This window comes from Struthio camelus, chromosome 2 (assembly GCF_040807025.1).
Source record: "Struthio camelus isolate bStrCam1 chromosome 2, bStrCam1.hap1, whole genome shotgun sequence".
In the NCBI taxonomy this organism is placed as follows: Eukaryota; Metazoa; Chordata; class Aves; order Struthioniformes; family Struthionidae; genus Struthio; species Struthio camelus.
The window spans coordinates 56,772,643-56,798,286 of NC_090943.1; the positions used below are offsets into that span (position 1 = coordinate 56,772,643).

A 25,644-nucleotide genomic window follows, 5' to 3' on the forward strand; every position below is an offset into this window, starting at 1 on the left:
TCAATTAAGGAGTATATATTCCCTTTCGATTTCCTAAAGTTAGGCGACTCGAATGTTTCCTCAAATATTAGTAGTTGTCCCAGAGGAATTCTCATCTTATAAAAGATGCAGTAGTGCCTGCACTAACAAAAATGAAGGATCTAGGATAGCAAAATACATGCTTCAATCAAGATAGGACTTACAAGTCATCCTCTGCCTGTTCAAAATACTGATCAGCTGCATCTCCAGTGGCCAGCGTGCTCAGGTCCACGTATGGCTAGGCCTTCCATTTTAGTTCTGTAACTAAAGAGGTGGATCATACATGAAGACACCCAATGCCTTAAGCATTGGACAAATTTAGAGCAAAGAGCAGACCAAGTCTACTTTGGCTAATTTAGATGGGTTTTAATTGTGTTATGTTAACGCTTTGTATTTACCAGTTTTTTCCATGAGTGGCTAGCGCCATTTGTATGCTGTCTGATAATAGGAAAAGAAAGCTGCAAAGGCTTTATCACCATTAGGGCTGCAGTAGGTAGAGCTGTCTCTAATTTTAATTTCTTCCTCCCTTTACCCCCTTGGATAAGCTGGTCAAAGAACTCCTAGTCGTTCTCAACTCTATTCTACGCATGAAGTAGTGTGGGTAAGGACTGCATGTTATCTTCCGTGATTCCCTAGGTGATATTTGTAAAATGTACAGGACTGGGCCTATTGCATTTGTTATGAAGCAAGGGTAAAGACGTATCAAAGCTTTAAAAAGTAACCTGTTGTAAATACATGAAGGGTTGTCGAGTAACTATCCTGTTAACGGTCGGGGAAAAGAACCTGTGCACAGTCAGGCTGAGCTAATACTGCCAGGCAAATCTGAATTCTGGTGCCTTGTTATTCCTAGCACGTTTTAATAAGCAAATAGCAGCTAAATAATGTATTGACAGTCAGGGCAATTACATATACACAATTTAGAGCAACATAATGAGTTTGATTTTTTTCTTCCCCTTTTGGGATCAGATTAGCTGTTGAAATAGTACAAATGGAGAGCCAAGAAATATGTTCTTGCAGGAAAAAAAGTTGAGGTAGGGCTAGGAATTTGCTGTAAGTGGAAAAAGCCTTATGGATTTGCACACCAGTACAATAAACGGCCTAGCTGGCAGGCATCCTGTGATTTTTATTTTTATGGCTCCACAGCAAAAGTATGGCCTGCTTGTGCAGGTGGGTGACTTTGCAGCTAAGATACAACATTGAAAAGAGTTATTACGCTATTGCCACTGCTACTGACTTTGCACTGCTAGTCCAAAAAAAAAAAAAAAAGGCAGAAAAGTAGTCAGACTTTGATATCTTGTACCTTCTTCTGTCTGTAATCATCTTGTTTCCTGGAATTCACTGAGAAGCATCACCATAAACTGTGCTGCAGGGCTCCAGCAGTTTTGAAATCAGTGTCCACCTTGATCTTTGAATATAGCCTCAATCTGGTTGTTGAAAGGATTCTCCTTTCCAAGCACTTGAGGCCATTCATGTAGTGCCTTCTGCCAGGTAATGCTCGTTCCAAGTGCTGCAGCAATCTGTAAAGAGCACACATTATCATTTTTTGTGCACCTCTATAAGGTACTTGTTTCATGGTAGCACTTAGGAGTCCCCACCAGAGTGAAGACGCCACTGTATAATCAAATGGCAACAAGTAACCTCTAATCAAAGAAAATACTTGATTCCAGCTGCTTCAACAGGGCAAAATCCACCTGAACGATAAAAATAAGGTGAGGACTACATGTATCCACCTCTCTGAACGAGGCAAGGACTGGATTTATCAGCAAAAGCATGATTGCTTGTTTTCTGTAAAATGAAAAAAAGATGTCTCCAAAAATTCTTTTTTCAATAAAATGTTAAATACTACATTGAATCATCCTTGTTTTTAAGCTGCTCAGCATAAAGAAAAATGGGCATGTATGTGCAATTTGCAAGCATACAGTTCCACATTCCCTTAAAAATGTATTGTCTCTTATGACATACTATCTTTTCAGTTACAGGAAAATGTACCTGTGATACAAGCAGACAGTAAGACATACAGCCTAAATGGTAGTCTCCAAATTCCTCCTCATGCCTATAATGTCTGTTCAAAAGTCACAGGGTCTGATTTTTTTTTTTTCCTCCAAACATTTTGAAAGTATTTCAAAAGCACTCCTTGGCTATAACTCATAAATCTGTTGCAAGTCCAAAAGAATTCAGGTTCCTAAATTCTTTGCATACTTTTGATAAATTTTCTCTCTAGTTTCCTATTTGGAAAGCGTGGGGTTTAGGTAAAAGATGCCCAGTTATATCTAGGTTCAAAACTAACCAGCTATGATTTTCTGAGTTCACACCTGCTACTGATTGGCTTCTAAACTGCAGAAAGTTGTGTTAAATACCTTTTCCCCTCACTATCAGAACTGCTCTAACTTTCATAGAGTGTTTGCCCTGGAAGGCATGCACAGAAGATAAATTGTGTCTGCAGTACTGCAAGGGTGAAACACATCATGGGGAGGACAAAAGGGAAGAGAGAACAGCCCAACTCTCCTTTAACTAAATTTTGACACTCTGTGAACGCATTTTTACTGTAGCTTCTTACCTATAGTTATGGTTTTCTCACATGCTAATTTTACTTTCAATGCCAAAACTTGCACTCACGTTAATGATTATGAGGCTTAAATAGGGCTAACAAAGCTCTTTTCTTAAGGGTCAATATGCACTGATGGAATCAAATTATTTGAACGCTGATGTTTCTGAGTTTGGGAACAGACTGGAGCCTTAGGAGACTTTTTTTTTTAAATGCACATTTTAAATTCTGTGCTTTTGCAAGAAGCTATAATGATAGGCCAGGAGACAAAAACTCCCATTTATTTAGAGCTCATGTACAAAGAGGCACGTTGGTGGGGGGGAAGGTCTTAGGCTGTGGCCACTTGAGGTTTCATTAAACTAGCAGGGGTGTTGGGGCAGAGGAAAGGGGTGGGGTAGATTGTGTAATATGGAGGATTTTTTTTTCCTGCTCAAATTTTCTAACATGACCAAACTCATTTTTCTTTGGGAAGCCCTATGGTTGCCAAAGGGTTGAGACCTGTCAGTGACAGAATGGTCCATTCTGGCCTCCTCACTGTGTTACACGACCCCAAGGCTCCCCTATTTTGTTTCGGCAGAGGTGTCTTATCTTTTTTTTTTCCCCCCAAGCTATATTTGTGTGATATAGTCTCTGAAAGGGTGTCACTAGAGGTATGCTCTACAGTGTTCAGACTACTGTTGACTGCAGGTTAAGGTGTATATGCCTAGAATGCCCTAAATTATGTAGGTCCTGTGTGCAGATCAATTCATGTTGTGCTGACAGTTTTGGTAATTTAATCTGGATGAGCAGCATGGCACAGAGAAGGGTTCTTAATTCTAGAAATTATTTTGCTTGTTAGTCTTTTCTAAATCCCAAAGATCTCAAGCTTTGAGATCAGCTGCAATTCATATATTTTTTTGCAATTAACTTTTTGTGAGGGTAACAAATTCTAAGCACGTTTTTAAGGATTTTTTGCCCGTTTCTCGCAGAGCCCTGGGTGACTGAGGGTGAGGGGTGGCTTTGCTATTTTAGCAGCTTCTGGCTACCTGTTTTCTCCTGCACCAAACTGGGGATGGGCACACTTTTCAGTAAAATGCAAATAAACAACTAATCTGATATGTGTTGTTTCAGCTTCTTCCTTTTTCCTAGTTGGAAAGTGCTTTGCTATGACTTAAGGAAAGAGATAAGGGAGAAGCTAATCGCGCTCCAGCTGTGCTTTCTTGCCTGTACATAATCATTAAGACTCTTCCAAGCAGCTCAAACAGGTCCCCAGTTTGTGAGGCTCAGGGCTTTAGCATCGTCCGTGGTAACGTCATAAAGCAAGAAACAAAGCCATTTATATAGAAGCCTCTTGAAACGCATGGTCGTGCCATACAAACACAGCAATTAGATGCTCTAGAAAGAAGCGGTGTCCTTGAAGCCATCTGGCACTCAGAATGGTTGTCAGTGAGATTTTGGCAGTGAAGAAGAGATGTGGGAAAGGTCCCTGGGTTCCCAGTATAGTCAATGGAAAGAGAAACCCCAGACTTCTTCAAAGGACACCTGAGCAGGGACTCAAATGGCTTTGGGGAACTGTGTCTCCCAGACAACCAGAGAGGGAACTTAGTAGGAATGAGTTAGATATCTTGCTTTAAAGGTCAAGAGTACATGGTGTGAATTTCCTCCACCTATGCTCCGAGCTGGGTGTTTGGAAAACTCACAGAGACGTATTTTAGCTTTGGACCTTACTAGGAATATGATTATGCCAAGAATGTGTTTGTTTGCAACCTTCTGTTCTGGGAGTTAATGAAAACACCCAGGAAGCCCCCCTTTCTCCACCAGAAATGTTCAGGGTGAGACTGTAGCTTGGCTGAATAAATGAACATGTGGTATTTATCCCTTCTTTCAAGGAATTTTAAATCTAAAATACTCTCTGGAGTGGGGGCTGTGAGGAGTAGTTTTGCTACCTGAGTGTCCTAATCTAGTCTTTTTCCACCTTATGAAAAACAAAATAGCTCTAACAGGAGAAATAGACTGTTGCCTTTTCTTTTCTTTCTCTGCCTTTTCTTTCTTGTTTCTATTCCTTCTCCTTAAAATATATACACAGTATTCAGTCAGGAAGGTTCAGGTCCCTTCTATATTCTTCATGCTTAATTGGACGGGTGGACTATTGGATATATCTGCTGACAGGGATATATATGCCATTTCTATACTTTTTTTTTTTTTTAATTAGAGTGAGAGCAGCTAAACAACTGGTGAAATCTGTGGGCATATACCAGACCTGCCCACTTGTGTAACCCAAGAAGGAGGAAGCGTGCTATCCCTCCAGCTCCCTGTTGGCACACACAGGCACTGCTGGTCTGGCATCCCAAACTCAGAAGTTTCTCTGCCTCTGAAAACAAGCCCTATAATGTTTATGTGCTCCTTGGAGTACTGCTCAATTGTTTGTCTGCGTGACTGTTTGTCAAGTGCTTGAGATCTTCAGAGGGAAGATTCAGTGAAAACGCCCCAAACTTATCTATCATCATATTTGTTGGTCATGCTATACATAAGGAGCGGGGAATAGCTGCAGAGCTTGAAATAAGAGACTCCTTTCGCTTGACAAGCTGAACAGCATCAATTCTCTCCCACTAGGCAGAGCTATATAGTATTAAAGCAGTACCTGACCAGAGGCATTCATGTTGGTATAAAGTAAAACTTTAAAAAAAAAAAAAAGCTAGCATGAAGAGTGAGCGAATTGTTTATCACTCTCTGGTGTGCTCTTAAATATCACTCTATGCGCACACTTCCCCGCTCCTCTTCTCCTGCTTTTTTATTAAGGCAGCAACTCTTTCAGAGCAGAGTGCTACGTCTCAGCCCAAATAGTGGTACGTTGCTAGCAGCCTTCTGTAAAGCAGAAGGAAAAGAAAAATGGGTTTAAAGTGGTAGATGTTTGGATAAGGCTAATTAATAAATCCTGGAAGGGCAATAACTCACTTGAAGTGAGGCATATCTACAGCTGGCACCTTGAGTCCAAGGGGAAATGCAGCTATAAAAGCATTAACGTCACCCAAACGGCAGCAGTGGGAGACTGTAACGGCTGTGGGATGCCAGCTCGGGAGGGAGTGAGATGGAGACGGCCTGGCCCCCTTGGTGGGATGCCGCAGCTTGGCACGCCGGGAGCTGTCGGCTTCTGGCTGCCCTAAAGGCCTTTCTGCAATTCTGTTTTGGATTAAGGATCCCTTCCAGATCGATACTTGCTGCGTCCACCTTCCAGTAGCTCGTGGGATGCGGGATGTGGGCAAGGGCATGGAGGAACCGCCGCGGTCCAGCGAGCCCGGGTGCCCGCGGAGACCTGCTGCTGCTGCTGATGGCTGTAAGATGCCTCAGGCCAGCCGCAGGGTAAGGAATAAAAGTAACAGAAAAACCTTTCTTCTCTCCACGCCGGATTCCCCGCACGGCACACTTTCCCCAGACGGTGGGATTGAGAATGGGGCTCGCTTCGTCTTTGTTTTCCCTCTCGGTTCATTTGCCAAGTTTTCTCTGTTTGCTTTGTTTCAAAAGGCCCGCAGTAAAAAAAAAGCCAACCATGCCTCCTCCGTGGCCGCGGGCGGTGAGCTCGCGCTTTCATGCAGCTCTCTCATGGCACCGCCCAGAGCCAAGCAGGAACTGCTGCTCTACCGGAGGCGCCTTTTTTTGAACAAGACTCTCTTTTGCCTTGGCAAGGGTAAGCAAGCTCCCGTACTGCTTCAGCTGACCTGCACGGGTTTAAAAAACAGCGCTTAATTTGGCTTTGACGCTCCCCACACCCCGACGGTACAGGCAATGGGGAGACCCCGTGGCCAGGAGCAGGGCAGCAGCGCCCTCGAAAACAGTGTCCTTCGCGCTGCCACTGTATTCAGCCCCAAAATGTCACTGAGGAACGTGCCTCTGCCATCCCTCAAGGGCTGCCCAGACCTGCGTCCCGGTCAGGGATTTGGGATGCCTGGTTCGCGGGTCGGTTTGGCTCTTAGCAGCAGGTGGCACCACACTTCTGGCCCCCCGTCTCTAAACGTAACTGGTGAGGAGCAGGCGTTGGGTTTGCTGCTGCCTGGCAGGGCTTTTTGACAAAGAGGAAGACAAGGAAATTGGCTTCGTTGCTGACACCTGTCTCCATCAGCTTCTCCCCCGCTTCCTGCAATTTATTCGCTTGCAATTGAGCCGAGCCGAATTCTTGCTCCACCACCTCAGAAGAGACGAGATTGAAGGCATGGGAAACTGGGCTTACCTGTTGTCAACCGATTAAATTTTACAAAGGCACTAACTTTGCTCGAACCGTTGGTGGGTTGCGACATGAGCCTGGGGCTCCCTGGGGCTCTAGTAGATAAGCTGTCCCGTAGGGCTTAATTGCATGGTCCTAGATTGCCTACCTCATGGTGATGATATCAGGACCTTTGTTTTCTCCCATTACCAGTGCGGCTCACAAGAAAATTCAGGCAAGACTGCTGGTGCGAGGTTACAGGCTGTACACAGCTTTTGAGCTCGCACAGGCTTTTACTCAAGGCTGTTTTGGGAAGACTGGCTGCTGTTTTGCTTTGCAAGTATCATTGAAACCTGAAGCTAGAGTGCAGAAAGAGAACGCACAGCTCCAAACCAGCAAGCTTTGCTCCAGGCTGCAGCACCGGTGGCGGGGGGGCTTCTCCCCAGGCTGCACCGTTGCCCAGATCCTGCAAAATGCATGGTGGGGGGCCTGTCTTGGAGGCTGAAGGCGGTTTGGCTACGGGATGGGTTAAAGAGTAATAGAGCGCGGCAGATCTCACAGCAAAACCAGCCCAGCTCCATGCGCCCAGCACGGGGCATTTTGAAGACAAAACCTGCAAAGCAGCGGCTGAGGCAGGCAACTCCCGCGGGCATTTGGGTGCCCTCCGTGGCCTGATGGACCGGCCCGGCCACTTACCTGGCTGGGGTGGAAGCCGTCGACGGGTTCGATCAGCTGCCAGGGCTCGCCTCCCATCCGGCGCCACTCCGCCGCCGCTGCCAAGCACAGGAGCAGAGGGGTTAGCGAGGGGCGGGGGGGACACGTGCGCTCCCTTGCGCACACGTGCACACGCGCGTGTGCACGCCTCACCTCCAAGGACCCGACAGCTCTGCATAAAGACTACGATAATTTATATAAAGTTGTCAGAGCCGGCACCATGTGCAATGCCCTTTTCCTTGGGGCAGCGTTTAAGACTTTATCATTGTTATTATTATTATTTTTAATCCTTGATATTTATGCAAGGAAGCTCTTTGAACATAAATGATCATAAAACAATTCACTTTGCTTTCCAGCTAAGACTGACACCGTAGCAAGTAAGGCCATAAATTATTTAATACTGATGTAATACTTTTGCATTTTCCATTTTGGTTGCATCTTCAGTAGAGCAAAAAAAAAAAAGGATAAGATAAAGAAAACAGGGCTTTGTAGAGAAAGAGATGGTAACACAATATTCACATGGGCTGATATCTTCAGGAACAGAATGTCATTTTCAGTTACTTTTCTTCTGAGCGGTCTTTTTCAACTCTAACAAAAAAATAACCTTTTTGAATTACACAAGCATGACATTCAATGCAAATGATGCTGTACTGTAAGCCCCAGAGCGATCAGAGGAGTATAAAGCTTTCTCTCTTCAAAAGGGTTATGGAATGATCAAACACTGGACTAGTGGATATGGCATTAGCAGGCTCTAAATTCAATAATTTCTTTTATAATGATGGATTAGGAATTCATAATAGCATTATGCAGGCATCCTGTCAGGAGAAAAATATTCTCTTTTCAAATCCTACATTTCTGACTTAGACTCTCCGCCGTTTGTTGGACCCTGGCTATTGTGTCAAAAAGTGATGCCAAAGTCCTCGTTCTAACTTTGAATTCATAGAGTTTAGTGGTAATATTCCTGCTTTGACAACAGAAACTGATGTGAGATACTTAATTCAACACCGAAGTAACCTCTTTAAAGGCACAGGGTTCGGGGGGTTGTTTCAGATTTGCAATACATGAGACACGTCGCATACCTTTATCTTACATCATGGAGTCCACACACACACATACACACATGCAATACACATGGGATCAACTTGCCTAAATCGTTAAATATGATCTTATTTACTGTGTATGAGTCTGTGTATGATGTTTTACTTTGTAGAGGGACTACTGTCCCAATGCCAGAATTAGCAGATGAGTAAGTGGAACCCATTTGTGTCACAATAAGTGAGTTTGGCCCATTATAGTTGATTTCCAAAAATCCTAAAGCAGTTCTTGGACAAATACACCCTTCAGCTGGATAAGTCCAGAGTTAGTCTTAAAAGTGCCTATTGCCTAGAATAGACTAGAACCTGCTCACATCCACATTAAGAAAAAGACAAAATGACCAACCTTCCCTCCCCCATTTATCGTACTCCTCTTTAAAGAAGCTACTCAATCCTTCAGCCAAAGCCAACATCTGACTTGAACGTCCACCTAGAATAGATGCTAGTGCCCAAATTACACTGCAAGAAAGCTGGGAGCTGCTATGTATTTATACGCATATACATATGGACGCACAGGCCAGCCTGAAGTCAATGTACTGATCACAGCATGCAAGTGCTGCTAAATATTTGATGTCTGGAGAGTCTAGAATGGGATTTGCACTTGCTTCAGAAAGAGACTGGAAAAGTAGGTCAGCAGCCATAACTTGCTTATGAGCATACTCAGGAGCTGACAGCTTTACTGATGGGAAGCTCATATTGTCAGCTCCAGGGCTGCAGGAAACTTTGCAAAGTGTCTTTCAGAGCTGATGTTTGTATGTGCGTGTGTGATTTTGTTTACCTCATTTATTTAACACGATGTAATCAAGAACAGCAAATTATATTAAGATGTTTCTTTTCATGAAAGCAAATAAATTACCTAAAGTTAGCAATTTAACTTATTAAAGTAATTTGCCTACCCAGCAGGTAGTTTGTTCCAAATCCTAATGACTTGTTAAATATTAAGTAGCTGAGACAAAATTCACAAAGAGACCTGGACATCCTGAAACTGTGGTACGATAACTGACTTGGCAGTGGTGTCCACATCTCTGAGCTAAAGCTTTGGACAGAAAGATTCCCCCTCCCAATCATCTCTTCTTTACCTCCTCCTCCATGTTCTGCATGAGACCCAGAACCAGCTTCCTGAATTGGGTCATGCAGCATAAATAATTTTGTGGAGTTGACAGGGTTTGGCTGCAACTGAGATTTTTTTTAACGATAATCTTAGGTGGCTTGACAGCTTTATGCTTCCAAGGACAGGCAGCCAGTGCTGGGGAGGGGTGTTAGAGATGGACATTTTGAAGTATTGCCAGGGTGTTTCTGTCCTTTCATGGCTCCCATTTTAGCTGTTTGTTTGCATTTTGGGATTTAAAATACCATTACAAAATATATCTATACGCATATATATACACATATATGTATGCGTGTGTATGTGTACATATATGTGCGTGTGTGTGTGTGTGTGTGTGTATAATGTATATTGCCTGGTCAAAATTTTTCAAAAAGGACCAACTTGGGCTGATCTTTCTATGTGATAATAAAAATAAGGAAATGGAGATTGTTCTTTGAAATATTATTATATGCGATTTATAGAATGTAAAAATTTCTGCTCACAGGGGAGGCCTCCACGGTGGTGGGGCTGGAGCCCTCGGCCCCTGAGGAGAGACTGTGGGATGGGAGCTTGTTCAGGCTGGGGGTACAGTGGCTTTGGGGTGGGTGCCTGATAGCAGTCCCCCAGGGCCTGCAAGGAGCTTATTGAGGAGACGGAGCCAGGCTCTGCACAGCCGTGCAGGGTGGGAGGACGAGTGACACTGGGCGATAATTGCAATGGGAGGTCCAGCCTGGGTCCTCTCACACTAACAGGAGCAGAGAAAAAGGTTTTTTTTTTTTAAATTTTTTTTTTAAGTGCCAATTGCAGAAGGAAGCGATGCAGGTAAGTTGAAGTTGCAATATTACGTGGGTACTTAGGGAAGTATAGGGAAGAAGGTAGCTCTTCACAGCAGAGGTGCTGGTGCTTTTGCAAACACTGCGTCAAGAGGGGGCGGCTCTGTCACTCAGGTAAGAAAACTGCCTGGGAAAAATTCACTTTCCCGAGGCACTGCTCATCCTGGAAAATGCAATGGAGGCCCAGTCAGTAAAGTCATGCATTATAACTCACACCTGCATCGCTGCAGATATGCTGTTTCTTTTTTCATTAATTGGTCAGAGAAGCTGCAGTGGACCGGCAGGAGGCATTTTCACCTGAGGCTACTTCTCCATCTCCGTACTTAGGCTGCCTCCTTCTCTGACTCCTGCCACACGTGGGGTTCACCTCACTGGTGGTGGATTTGGTTCCTTTACCCCTGCGTGAAAGCCTGGGGTCCAGGCCACCCTGCGGCACCTGGTGCAGCAGGTGACACCCCGCGTCCAACACCCAACAGCCAACGCTGACACCAAACGACCAGCGCCCCCAACACCCAATGCCGAACACCCAGCGCTGCCATCTAGGCCTGGCAGTGTGTACAGCCGCGAGCGACACCGGGAGAAGACAGTTCACAGCTCCCTGATGGTCCTGGCCCTGCTCTGAGGGTCACCCAGGTGGGCTGGCTACGTTGCTGTCCTCGCAATGGAGAGCTAACATACGAGGAGCAGCCCAGTACCAATGTCTAAATGCTTCTTGAGAGCAAAAGCAAGAAAAAAGCAACTTACTTTGTCTCAGTGGGAAATCCATGTAGAAAATATCAAAGTTGGTGAATTTTTCAGATCTCGCTATTTCTTTCAGGACATTGGAGAGTTGTAAAGCTCTCTGCAAAAACCAAGCAATTTAAGGACAATTCATTGCTACTCATGCCGCTTTGTACGGATTCAGCTTTTGTCACCGATGTGCAATCAGGGATTTGAAAGCTAATACTGCTGTTTTAACTGGGGGAAAGGAGGTGAAATGGAGTTCTTCATTATACCATAGACTTATACTGAACACCATTAGCCTTTGGGCTTTCAGGAGATAGATAGCTCCCGGTGCAATACTTCCCTGAAGATTGCCGTGAGGCTTCATTGGATATAATAAGGTTAATATAGCAAATAGTTATTTTACTAGGCACTTCTTCTGGTAGTGTCCTTACTCCCCTATATTGATAGGGGAGATTCAGAATCTCATTTTTGGAGGTCTCTTGACAAATGGGAGCCCAGTCATTTCCATTCCACTTAAAGGAAACTGAAGCTTTTTGTACAGGGAAAGTTTTCTGCTCTCTCATTAGCTTTCCTGTTGCTGAGTTGTGGGTGTACACTTATCTATCCAGACCAGCTTCTGCTCTCACTTGCCGCAGAATAAATTGCCTTCGTTGGACCTCCACCTAACAACTCCAGTGTGGAGTTATATCCAGGGTGATTTCTACAGCTTTAACAGGGATCAGAACATCCTAAATATTTAATGTGTACAGTTTGGATGATAACACAGAAAATTAGTTTCAGACAGGAACTCAGAAGGAAGATTAATTCATATCTTGCAGACATAGGAATTGTTCATGGACAGAAGTTACATGTACTGAATGCTGTGTATTGTTTGCACTAACATATAGGCTCTAATCCTGCAAAGATTTAGGCATGTGCTTATTTGCCTTCTCCCAAGTCAAGAGGAAGGGGACATAAAATGAAACGCACGTGCAAACGTCGGGAAAATTGAGGCTGCATTTTTTTGCCTAGTGAATGCAAACATTAATACAAACACTCGCAGACATGACACCTTTGGCAATATGTGAGTACTGGCTCCTTTACATGGCTGCAGAGCGGGGAGATTAAACATCTCCTAGCACATAAGGGGAATAAGTAGCTGATATTATGTGACATTCGCTTCTGTAGTCAGATTTTTAGGGTAGGTTTTAAAAGACATCTCTGTTCTGTCTCTTCCCATTCATGCACTGAGTCTAGATGCTTCTTGGTCAGACCATCTGGCGACTAAGTCCACAGAAACGTGCCTGAGTAAGATTAGCACAAATCCCAAATACAGAGTTGGGATCTTGCTCTCAGGGCCTGCTCCTGCTGCCAGCAAAATCTAGGCAATTGGCTTTTTGTACTCATAGCTATGTGATTCATAAGCCTTTCCTTTCTCATTAGGTACATTGTTCTTTAAGAACAAGAACTTGAACATTTGTGCATCCCTTGAGAATAAATTTGAAGAGCTGAGAAATCAGAACGAGACTCGGCTCTTAACTCAACCAAGCTATATCCTCGAGCCTGAGAGGTGTTTGAAAAGAACGGATGCAAAAGTTTCCACATCTTGTCTCTATCTTTGGAAGAAAAGCCTGTGGTGACATCCTGCATCTGAGATATGAAGTTTATATTCTCAAACATATAGGCAGAGTAAATTCAAAGACTGTCGACACAACTGAGATGCCTCCATGCAGCCTTCACCACACTTACCTCCGAGGTCAAATTCCTGAGGGTTTCGTTGGAAGTCAGCCAGCCGCTGCAAGGACTCACCTGCGCAAGCAAGGAAAGCCATGCTTTAGTAGTAGAGCGGCAGACAGACAGCAAAGGGTAGGTCATAAACTAAAGAGGGAAATCTTACCTGGAGACAGTTTAGGAAAGAATACAGTTGACCATACGTGACATCTTTGTTCAGCTGCCCTGTAAAAACACAGAGAGGGAAAGAGTGCATGCTTGAAAGCCAAACGTAACATGACTTTTGGGTGCCCCAGCAGCCTGTTCCCGTGCATTAGGCTGCCGTGGGGCCGAGCCGAGGGCGCCAACCCCCCCAGCAGTTGGAGGGGGTCACCCTGAGCTTTCCGCGTGGGCAGTCGTCCCCACAACCTGCAGAAACTTTTTTCCTCCCGCAGAGCACATGACTCTCTCCCTTCACAGGCAGTTCATCTCGCACGAGGGCTCAGTCATCATTGCCCGTGCAAATCTCGGAGTGAGTGACTGGTATTTTTATCCATTAACACTTCTTTCACTCTCCAAACAAATGCAGCTGTTTCAAACCCGAAAGGAAGATTGAAGGTGACTGTATGTGCTCTGAGCTTCACATTTACCTTGGAGAGGTTAGCTTTAAAAGGGAGAAACAATTTTCCTGTCACAGAGGGATGTGGATATGCCCGTGTGGGTGAGTGGATTCAAACACTAAGCTAAACATCCATCTGACAAATTCACTGTGCTACGTAATAGCCTGGCTTGCTGAGAAAATTACTCTTTTTCATGACCCTTTTGCTTCTTTGGTAGCTACAGCCAGCCCAGAAATTAAATGACCACTCGATTCTCAGGGTTTGTAGCTCACCGATCATCCCATCATGCTTCATTATTTTTGCAATGCTGAAATAAGCAATTCTTTTTTTTTTTTTTTTTTGGCTCTGTTCTGGGAACTCCGAAGCGTGCTGTCTCCCAGGTGAAATACACTTTCAGGTTGCTTGGCAGCAGCTCGGCAATACCGATGCAACTCCTGCCTACCTATCTCATAGCTGTCCATTGCCAAATAGCAGTATCAGTTTCCCAGCTGTTACGGCTCAGGAGTCAGTCACCCCGATGGGGAACGTGGCCACGTCAGTGGGGAGCTGACCAGCTCCGAGCTAGGAACGCGTTCTTCTAGCTCTTGGGCAAAATGACGCTATAGTTTGCCTGGCTTTTGGGGTGGATACTACCTAGGCTGTGAGAGTAGGGCTAGGAGAAAAGTTTGGCAGCTTGAAGGCCTAATGTAGCTGCTGTACGGTAGGGGTGTCCCAGACCACATAGCTCGAAAGCTCTGGGCTCCAGGATAGGCTCTCGGGATGCCTGGGGACCAAAGCCCTTGGATTTGGCTTGCAGGAGCCCAGGTGGGTAACCTGGCAAAAAGCCCGACAGATTTCTGATAGCACCTGACTGGCAGCCAAGCCGTGAAGACTGCTTGTAACTCGTTGGAAAATCTGTCACAAATGCTGTGTTGCTGCAAAATGTGTTGCTTAGGATTAATTGGTTCCCTCCAATGCAAATCAGGCCCTCTGAAAAAATTCCAACTGATCCTATAGCTAATCACTCCTAATTTGACTTGTGCCAAAAAGGCTATGTGTGATCATTGATAATTAGCTATCCAGTAGAAGGAACCACTCCTGTGATAAACATGTACTCAAGTAAAGAAATGCATTTATGTGAATAAAAATAATTATCACAGGCTCCTTCTGTCCTGAAAGAGGCAGGAGTTTTTTTCTTTTTTCTTTTTTTCTTCCTTTTTCACTTTCTAGTAGTGTAGTGCTCTTTAAAGAAAATAAAATGGGCTATCAGAAAAAGGGAATAGAAATGGAAACCTCAGACTTCCTGAGAAGCAGCTTTTGAAGGGTAAAATAACCTACAGTATATAAAGCAGAAGTTACGGGGTCATTGACCATGATTAACCTTGGAGGGGAACCACAACATAGAGTCCTCCGAAAGCTCTATTACCCAGTGGTTGTCAAAATCATCTGAAGATGTAATTCCCCGTTTAATGATACGATTTAGCTTTTCTCTCTCTCTTTACTGATGCAAACTAAGATGGCAACAACTTCTTACTTACTCAGATGCAAGAGAGATTCCTTTAACCAAAGAGAAAAAAGAACATGCTTCTAGTCTTAAATTTGGCAGCAGAATGACCACATCGGCTCCTTACGCAGACATTTGAATGGAGAATACTGAACGTATTTTTGTTGTCTGCATAAAAACTTCTATTTTTGCTACCTGTATGAAATAGTTTTTTATTAACTGTGGGGTGATATGTACTTGGAGAGAAGGAGTTCTGGAATGAACTTCCAACTTCTCCTTCTCCCAAACCTTCCACTTCCCCAGGGAAATGTCTCCAAACTGACCTCAGAGGCATGACCAGCAGCCTAACCAAGGTATGGAATTTCACACCTCATTATATGTGATCATATATAATTTTCTGATAATATTTCTCCTTAATGCTTGGCACAGTGTGAAGAAAATGAGCAAGGTGTCTATTAATGGCCAGATATGGAGTTTTGTGCACCTTGTGAGATGACAGTTTCCAAATCTCTAGAAACATTGCCTCAAAGCATCTTATGGCAGCTGCACTCAGAGGAAGCCCAAAACAACATGTCTGTACATGAAGTGATGCAATGTGATGCAGTGACTAGGAGGTGGCAGACACCCAATGCTTGCAGGGAACTTAGGTCTGTAATATCTAATTGGTCTTTTGCAAATCCTTCACTTAATCTTGTCCTGGTCTAGATCCAGCTTTATCAAGACATCTACAGCTCGGTGAGTGGAGGTGTTTGCTAAGTGGTGATATCCAGTGTCTCCTCTAACAACATCCAAGATGAAGTACAGGCTTCAGTTTTGGGCCAAGGCTGAGGCAGAACAGCTGGTTTTCCCCCAGAGCATGTGTGAGGCCTGGTTTGGGGCTGAGCGGGTGCTGGTTGGCAGCAGAGTATGGACACGAGGCAGGACAGGGGTCTGCCCTCTAGTTGCCCTATCCTCCTTCATGGGCAGTAAGCTGGCTTTCTTACTTCTACTTCACAGCCAATATCCATCTCATATCTCTTACAAGTCTTCTACTCTATTGAGTTTGCTTGAAATTGTCAATAGATTCATAAATTATTCAGCGACAGAGGAAAACATGAGCAGACAGATAACCAAGAGTATCCCAAAACATCTCATATTTACCTAGAGGATGGTATCTGTCATGTAAATTATCCCAGAGAAAGCGGCCATCTACCAAGCCTGTTAAAATCACGTGGCTGCCCTTTGGAAGACGGGAGTTCAGGAACTGCAGAGCTCGCATGACGTTGGAGAGCATTTGTTTGGGTGTAGTCATGTGAGCCAATGTGTCACGTTCCCTGCAGAAAAAGAGGATGTAAATGGGATATTGTGTCAGGTGATACTGTTTCCCAAAAGGCAGTCAAAATAGCAGCACATTCTTATTTGCTATTCTTCCATGTTATGTTCACTAAAGAAAACCTTATGAAAAAGACAGTGTGCCGTAGTTGTTCATTTTTAACTCCAAAATCAGAAGTGATTGACATAAAAAAAAACCTCTCAGTATAGCAGACAAAAACTTTCTCCCTGTTAAACAAAAGAAGACCTGCACACCTTTTTTAGCATGTGGCTGCCATACAGAAAAGCTCTTTTACTGGTTTTATGGTAGAATAATTCCATTGTTTTCAACTGACTCGGTCCTCATTTACACTGCAGAGAGGGGAAGCAGAACTATGGAGCAGATGATGGTCATATTGGTCTCCTGTGGTATTATAATCCATGTAAAACTATTCCAATACCACTTGTGCCTTACTTTTCGTAGTTGTTGCAGATATTGTAAAAGAAAGTAGGATTATAATTTGGTTTGAAGACTGCCAAGGAACATTAAAAGTCTATAGGAAACAGCACTTGTGTTTCCATGTGGCATTTTATCCTCTAAATCACCCATAGAGCAGTGCCAAGACTTACTGAGAGGGGGCCCTCCCTCTACCTTATGGCACGCATTATAAAAGCAGGAACCCGTCTAGTGGAGGTCATTAGAAGTCCTCGTGCTTTTAGTGATTGCTAAGTTATTGACCTTGCTGTACTTGTCAAATCCAAGTCTGCTATTTACATTTGATTGTTCTAACATCTACCTCAGGCTTCAGCTGGGAGAGGATTCAGTGTCCTAACACATTGCATGGTGCTGCTACACCTTGTGAAAGAGTCTCTGTGGTTCACCTCAGAGCTGGAGGAAATGGTGCTGCCCTGCACTTTTGGGCTTTGGGATGAAGGAGGCCCTATAAATGTACCATGTGATTGTACTGGGTGGAAGGACGGCTTCTTTTCCCACAAATTACTATGCATATCTTACATGCAATATACTGTTTGACAGACAGAAACATGTAGGGTAGCTTTGGCTCTTGCATTTCATATGACTCTTACTCCAGCTCTGAAGGAGAGAGGAGAGCAGTGCTGGCTCTGAACAGGTGTGGGAGACTGGAGAGAGGAGTAGGAGATACTTAACTGCTAATGAACTAATCCTCAGAAATGTTTTTTAGGATACAGGAGTTGTCAAAGTCCCACATGGACTAGAAGGACATGTTTTGTGGCATGCCAGCAGGCCTAACAATCTTCAAGCCAGAGTCTCAGACTCAGACTTACCTTTCCCCTCTTGCATTCAGCTGTAAATGGCTCAGAAAAAAAGAAAAAGAGAAAAGAAAAAAGTCCTGACATCATTGAAATAAATTTCAACTTATATAAGAAAAACAAATAAGCAAAAAAAACCCCAGGCTGCCTAGAGAATGCTGCTCTAGTTATATCATTAAAACAACCATTTTATTATATCAAAAGTGTTCACCGCTCTCTCCTGAGAGCTATTGCCCTGCTCTCGCAGCATACAAGCCTATAACTTGTCCTATACCAATATGTGGGCTAACCAAACAAGCCAGCGAATGAGGCTCTGGGGAGGCAGGCCCACCCTATCTCCTGTGACCAAGCGGCGGGGGGCAACCCATGCGTCCATGTCCCAGCAGAGAGCCCAGTGCTGTGGCGGAGGTCTTGCTCTGGAAAAGCCTTGGAGGCAGATCAAGGCCAACACTGGGGAAAAGCCTCCTGTTGTCTGGAGACGTCCTATTTCTCTCCCTCAGGGCAAAGGCTCGGGGGGTGGAAGAATTGAAGCCATTGCCTGCTTCTAAAAATCCCTGCACGCAGCTCCAGGATGGCCTACTCCCCACCCAGGGGCATGCAAAGTGGAACATACAAACCTATAAGCTTCTTTTTTTAAATTGGAAAAAACAGTAACAATAAACAAACCCATGCATTTGCAACTTAGCTCTTCAAAGAGCCCTCAGAAACAGAGGCAAGAGCACAGTGGTTAGGATTCAGGACACACGAACGCATGCCGCCATGCATGGGATGGAACAAACACCACCTTATTGAGCACAAACAGCTGTGAAACAATGCTAAATGGGCTATTCCTCGGGGTGTGTGCGCTTAGGTCTCCGATCCAGCCTACGCTCCTAGTTAAAGACTCTGGAAAGCAGTTTGGGCAATGCTAGTGCTCCTGCTGCCCGGTGGTGCTGGAGGAGGACCGTGCAGGAGTTCCCACCAACTCATTCCTGTGCTGTAGTGGAGCCACTGCACCATGCTTGTGGCCTTTCCTTCCACGTGTATCTGCCACACAGTTCATGTGAGCAGCCACAGTGTAGTTTTAAAGCCACATACTAGGGTTTATGAAGGCACAGGAGCATTCATGTCCAAAATGCTTATCTTGGGATGCAGATGAGCATCTTCTGGGAAGCAGCCCCTCATGACATTTTTGGCCTAGTGCAACTCAGCTTGGCCAAGGATATCAGAGAGAAAGTGCTTTTTCAGAAGCTTTAGTGTTAAAAACATGCTCAGGCCTTCCATAATGTGCAGGAGGATGTAGCCAGCGGTACCAGCAGCCTCTTGGAGACAGCTTTAGGGAAGGCAGAAATGACAAAGGAATGATGAACCTCCTGCCTCCTGCTTTGAAACTGGCTCTGTCTCCTCTCACACCGCAGCAAGGGGAAAGGAGAGCAGGCAAGAGGGTGTCCTGGGGTGCTTTGCTGCTTATCTACATGTTTCTCAGCATGCTTTGAGGATCCAACCTAGTTGCCCAAAAATAAGAGGGGAGGGGGCTGCAGGCTGCTCTGCATGAGCTCGCACTGAGCACCTTTAAACTCCATGCCTCAGTTTCCCCACTTCTAAAATAAGGCCAATAACACTTAACTGCTTCCCAGGGATAAGAGAAGGGCAAACTTAATTAATGCTTGCAACGATCAATGAGCTGCTGGGAAATCAGGTAGAATTTGTTGTCAGTGAATATCGTACATGCACTGGCTTACAAAAGCGCTCTTGTTTTGTCCTGAGGCATTAGCAATGTTTGCATTTGGGGGGAAATGAGTTCCATGTGAGAGAACCGTGTTCTCGAGCAAGGATTTGGGATTCTCTAGTGGGCTGCATTTTGCATACAAATTAATAATTAGGCAACTTTCCTGGGCCTAGAAATTTATCTTAATGCGGTGTGTGCTTCTGAAGCATTTGAGAATTTCCAGTTAGAGAGAAATCAAAAACCAGCATTAAGATTCAGGCTTAAGCTTATGACAGCAACTCAGGCAAGGGACTTTTGAGATAAGACTGTAGTTTTGCCCATAAATTACCTCATTTCACCTACAGGTGTTGCAGCACCCAGTTTCAAAATCCTGCCCTGATGTAAGGCCTCTACCACAAATAAATACAACAGTGTGAGATGAAACTAATATGGCGTTCATAACGCCACAGTCTCATGTCATTCTCCACTTAAGTCATGCAGATATTTCAGTGTATTTCTTCACATTTCCTTTTCGTGCCAGACTATGAAATTAAAACCAACCAATGAGTGAGCACATTGGTCTTGGCTGGTGCAGCAATGGCTTCAAGGTGTCTGAGATAGCGCCAAGGGCTGTTGCGATACCATCACATCGTCTCCCTGAGACGCAGCAGCCGGCAATAGCTCCTCAACACCCGGGGCCTTTGGAAGCTGGTGTTTGCCGCAGGTTATGGTGTCAGGGCAGAGCAAACAGACACTAACGCCGGGATGTTTGACTGCTTGCTGCATCGGATCAGATTGTTTCAGGGACCTCTCCTCGCCCCCACAATATACAGGAGAGAGCTATACAGTACCCTTGGATGTGCACACAGGCAGCTCATGGATGTCCTGGTGCCACGAATACCCTAGCTGGGCACACCAGTGGGCAAGCCTCACGCAGTCTGTGTGAAGCGTATCCAGCTTTCCTCTGCGGAAAGCTCCCACAGCGTATTTTTCGAGCTGGGTGGAGCACGGCAGCGCGTTGGTGACAGCAGCCTCGCAATAAGGGAGCGTGCTGCTCCCTGGCACCGCTGCCGCTTTGCAGAAGGGTGTCTGCTCCCCTCCAGGCTGCTGCCGTCCCACCCCACTTTGCTGCTGTGACGCGCGTATCTGTTGCAGACGCCGTAGCTGCAGAGCTGGGAAAGAGAGGCTGGGGAAATCGTGTCTTACCCCAAACGCAACTGATATCCACAATAACTGTACGGCGTTTGAGACTTCTGGTGCTCATTATTTTCTTTTCTTATTTTTTTTGTTCCAGGTCTGTGTGTCCCACATTGTGTCCCACATTTACACCTCAGTGGGCTGAGAGATACCATTGCCATCTGTCTTTATTTTTCTAACCCCCCATGTTTGGACACCACAGTGTGGAGACTACTGGGAACATATAACACATGCTGCCAATTTCATTATCTTTCTCCTCTACAAACATTCATGCTACTCATTGCCCTGCTCTTCACATGGGATGAAATGCTGGCACTTTAACAATGCTTTGGCTAAGAATCACCCCTCCAGCGCGTTCAGCACATTGCTTTCTATCAATGGTAAAATACAGGATCAGGCTATAAGGGCTCTCTAACCGCAGTTTAAAGCTGTCCTTAAAGAGGTTTTTATTGGGCAAGCCTTTGGTTTAATGTCAGGCCCATTGGATGCTCCGCATCCTCCATAACCTCTGATGATACATCAGAGCCAGCGCAGCTGCACACAACGATCGGCTCTTGCAAAATCTCTCTGCTAAGCCTCCCACTTCATGGGAGCAGTGTGTTTCTGCAGAAGCTGCAGCATCTTTCCTTGCGGGAGTCGCAGGAATCATTACGGCCTTATAGCCCCAGCCTCTTCTGATGCTGCAAATTTTTGGAGCAAAACAGACAGCAAAGAGGATTTGAGCAGAAAAAAGTGTCGCTGTCAGGTAATGCATGCTGGGATAAAAAGACAACAGTGTTTTAAATTAGGAATATTATTTTGGAACATACAGGTGGATGTGGTAAAGCCAAAATGACTTAAATTGCATGGAGAATTTTTTTTTTCCTTTGGACAACAATACAGAGCAGTGTTAGAGACAGGGGGAGTGAAGGGAATAACCTGCAGAAAGGAGCATACAACAAAGAAAAAGAGAGAGTTTTAGGAAAGCTAGTGAGACTGTGAAATTGAAACATAACAGAGCTTCGGACAAGCCTGTGAGATGACACCTCAGCAGTCTTTGCAAGAGGAGCCCCAGGCACTACTGGGGGTGGCTTTGATTGCCCATGGGCTGGTTGTATGCTACTGCCATGAGCTTCTTGGTATCCCAGAACCCAGGATAATACTGTAAGCAGGTAGCAGGGAGTCTGGAGGGGTGGCAGTGACTGCTCTTCCCAGTCAAGCAACGGAGGGTAGTGGTACTTTTGATAATATATGTGTGTCTTTTCTGTAACGTGAGGGCAGCACTGAGTGCATGCAGATTTAGCCCTTCTGGGCAAGGGCACAGAGAGAGGCAAGTTAGCACTAGAAGGAGATGTCAAGGGCTTATTGCAAAGTTTTTTGGTTCGAATTTAGGGAGAAATTTTATTTCTGAAAGTTGAACTGGGAAAGGGGAGGGCTGGGGGAGGAAGGCCACTCATTTCCTTCCCCGATTCCCAATCCAAGTTTCTTTCACTCAGCTAGTACCAATCTCCCCTCAACCCTGCTCCCAAACCCAGTTTTCATCTGCCCACTATGTTACAAGCTGGTCCCACCTCTCTCCCACCTACAGCTCCTGCTGGACGTGGTCCCCCTTGCATCCCAGTCGGGGGGTTATTTCCGCATGCTGCCTGCAAGCAGCCAGAGAGAGAGGGTGGCGCTGGGAAAGTGCCTAAAAGATGGGACCTGAGATCCCCTGGCTCAGGCAATGGGGCCCCGCGGCAGACGGGAAAGCCCTGCCCAGCCCTTGTCAGTCCCAGTCTGGAGCACGGCACCCGACGTGCAACGTTTCAGCCCAAACACTTGCTGTTAAGCAAAGCCGTAGGGAAGAAAAATGGCAAATTTTAATGGCAAAGCCTGACGACCTTAATAATAGCCCCAAGTTTGTTATATAACCTGCAGGTGAGATTTTTTTTTTTTTTTAAGTTTTGGAGGGGGCTTTAACTGTATGTATATCATTCATTAAAATGAATGTTTTGAAAGCCTCAGCTGTAAGTCAGATTTATTTCTTCTGCTTGAAAGAAAATCTGAAGATTCATCATGGTGAAAATAATGCCACAATAACAAGAGCAAAATGCACATTCAGAATAACCACAAAACCCAAACTGTGGGATGTATGTGCGCTATACTGGCCTGGTTGCAAGGTGTTTTCTGTCTGAACTCTCCGGGATACAGATTTCTCGCTACCAGGAGGACGAGATGCAGCAAAATAGTGAGCTCTCAGCTTCCCTTTGAGCGTTGCTAATGGATAACTCCAGAACTATTATTTTCGAAAGCATCAGTTCATTCTCCTGCTGAGCTTATGACGTGAGTAAAAGCCAGAAAGATAAAACCTTCGTCAGGATAGCATAGCAGGCAGCACTGCAGAGAGGTAGGGTGAAAAAAAAAGCTCGATGGGGAAGGCATCGTGGTTCTTCGTGCTCTTAAACTCTCCCTGCCTCCTCTGTTGTTGTTGTATTTCATTTCAGCTGCTAAGTAAAAAATATGCTACTTCAAACCCACTACTAGTTACTATATCATTGGTTACAGGCTTGTAATAAAAAGAAAGACAAGCTCCAGATAAGGACTGCTGGGTGGCAATGATGAATACATAGAAAGCAATAACCACCAGTATTTTCAGCAGAGAAATAAGGATGCCATAAAGAGGAAGCCCAAAGTAATGAGATTAAAATGCCCAAGCAGCAAGGAGAACTCTAAAGAAGCCAAATATACGATAATATAAATGTTAGCTTGGTTTACACCTTACCCATTGCAGACATCATTCCCGATTGTAGCATACAAAACTATGGCTGGATTGTCCAACAGCTGGTTTCTAGCCAGGCTAAAAAATAAATAGGTAGCTATATTAATGGGGAAACACATTCTGAGCGTCTGAATCACACACCGTGCTTAAGTGAGATCACATTTGGCCAGTGCTCAGATGGCTACACTTCTGTTTTTTCTTTTTTCTACAGTCTTATATTTTTTTGTAAAGCTTCCTATATATTCATTTTTTCGCACCTCCCTTTTTGTCCCTCATGTACTTATCTCTTCCACTGTTTTTTGCTGGCTTTCTATCTTTGCATTATTCAGAAGTCAAATCAAGTAGTTTCATTTCAGGGCAAAGACATCAATCAAGACTGGAACTTTTTAATTAGAGATGGGAGAAGGAGGCTACCTTTGGCTGATAACTAAGTGTGTGTGCAGGACTGGGCTCAAGATCAAATCAGGATGTGGTTTGAAGATCCATGATAGACAGCTAAGATTCATTATCACTTTTTCTGTGGGAGGAGTCTTTAAATCACTTAGGATGTGAACTGTATAACAACACGGAACAAACCCAGACACTGCACCGACCATCCAAAGTCATGTTAGAGAGATGCTGCCTCTCACCATTTGGCAAACTCTCGATCATATTGTCTTGAGATAACACAGTGGACCTGCCCACGTCTGCCTACTTTGGTACAAAACAGGGGAAACACAAAGCACAAATTTAAGGAAAGGCTTAATCCCTTCCTGAAAATTACTGGAAATGGTCCCATTGGCTTAACTGGGCCCCTAACGATGGGCCACATTTAAAAAAAAAATTTAAAATGATGTTCATACCAGAGAAAAAACAGTCAGCGCTTCAAAGCACAGTGGCCAGGTTAAAGCTGTTCTTTTTCAGACACTATCGGATAAGATATTCATTACAGTGCCTTGCACGTTCCTTTTGTGGATGTGGGATTCCAGCATTGCTTCTGTAGCCACAGCCACCATTCAAATCACATTAAACACTCACCTTTTAATTAAATCCAGGAGGTTTCCTGAAGAACCACCTGCTCACACGTAGTGGGAATAAGAGGAATAGTGTGACATTGTTACAGTGAAAAACAAATGAAAAGCAAATCCTAATTTTAGTCTATATTTCTTAAAATGTAGAAGTATTTAAAAAAAAAAAAAAAGGAACAAGAACTCATCTCTGTGACCTTCCTGGGTTCTGGCATTAAGCAGCAATGCTACATCCAGGGACCGGCTGCCTCTCACCTGAGTCCCACACTTCAGACAGTAGAAAATCAAATATTTGTAAGTGCTGGATCGTTTGGATCCGGCATTTAATCCAGATCTGGCAGCTTTTTCCCATCTGTTGAACATAGTAGTCTCTTGTAAACCTGCCAACCTGACTTGTCAACAGCCAATCTACTTTTAACTTTCCCTATAAATTGCAAAGCGAACTATTCCCGCTGCGAGCTGTTCTCACTCTGCCGAGGGAATGAACGTCTCACAGCTATATCACTTTGGGAGTGATTCAGGTCCTAAACATAGGCATCAAGTACTGTTTTTGACATCCCAGAGTATCCAAGACACCTGTGGCAGGGCTGGCAGAGACAACACAGGATCCCTGAGAAATTGTGCACTTCTGGAGAGGCAGCTGGAGGCTGGGAAGACGCTGTAAAGCATCTAAAATAGCACAGACATCAACGTTCAGGCGTCCGCATTGCTCTCACTGTGAGTGGCAGACCTGGGAAAAACAGTATTAGGCCAACTGCACCCTTCCTGAGCAGCTCTGCATTTCAGTAGTAATTCACCCAAATGGTTAGATGCAAGTCTTTCCTTCTCCGGGGGAAGAACTAACTAAACATCTAACTAACTAAGCATCTGTGAACGTATATAATGTTTCATTTATGCCTTGAATCAGAAAAGTGTTCCCAATTAGGGAAAGCTTTTATGTGCAAAACTTACTAGCAGGTCTTTAAAGGCTACACACATACATCCCGACTATCTACCGCGCGCAAATCAAACTCTACCACCTGCAGTGAAGAGCGCCAGCAAGCGAGTAGCCAAAAGGGCATTATGTTTTGTTTAAGAATAGACCAGGACTGTGATCGCAAGAATCTCACTTTACAGCAACGGAAAGACGTCACTATAGGCGTACAGAAATATAAGCTTCAGAGGAGCAGGCCTACAGGTTGCACTTCTTTTGCGTTCATGCTTTCTCTCCTCTCTTCTCTCTCCTTCTCTTCTTATGTTACACTCCCTCCATTCTTCACTCAGCTTTTCCCTATCTCTCTTTTCCTCTCGCTCTGCATTGTCCCTCTGATGTGTGCTTTAAGGAGCAAATCCTGCCCTCCCTGCAGCTCGTGGTGCGAAAGTTGTGGATGGAACATCATTAAATCTCTGCTGGATCAGTGCCGGTGAAAGAGCTAAGAGATAAACCCCTAAGGTAGCAATAATACACTTT

The 25,644-nt window shown here is 44.6% G+C and overlaps 1 protein-coding gene across 11 annotated transcripts in view; it reads right to left on the minus strand.

The window, feature by feature from the left end:
* Positions 1 to 1,123: 1,123 nt before the first annotated feature.
* AOAH (acyloxyacyl hydrolase) overlaps positions 1,124 to 25,644 on the minus strand; it is an 84,545-nt gene continuing 60,024 nt past the window's right edge. For 6 of the 11 annotated variants that reach the window (XM_009679675.2, XM_009679677.2, XM_009679676.2 and 3 more), the window contains exons 15-23: positions 24,205 to 24,241; positions 23,191 to 23,265; positions 17,582 to 17,611; positions 16,127 to 16,299; positions 13,071 to 13,129; positions 12,923 to 12,982; positions 11,213 to 11,309; positions 7,437 to 7,513; positions 1,124 to 1,535 (exon numbers count right to left, since the gene is read on the minus strand). In XM_009679675.2, coding sequence (XP_009677970.2) covers positions 1,407 to 1,535; positions 7,437 to 7,513; positions 11,213 to 11,309; positions 12,923 to 12,982; positions 13,071 to 13,129; positions 16,127 to 16,299; positions 17,582 to 17,611; positions 23,191 to 23,265; positions 24,205 to 24,241 — 737 coding nt within the window. In that variant the 3' untranslated portion in view covers positions 1,124 to 1,406. The remainder of the gene's footprint in view (positions 1,536 to 7,436; positions 7,514 to 11,212; positions 11,310 to 12,922; positions 12,983 to 13,070; positions 13,130 to 16,126; positions 16,300 to 17,581; positions 17,612 to 23,190; positions 23,266 to 24,204; positions 24,242 to 25,644) is intronic. The other 5 variants (XM_009679680.2, XM_068935897.1, XM_009679681.2 and 2 more) reach the window with 1 other exon arrangement.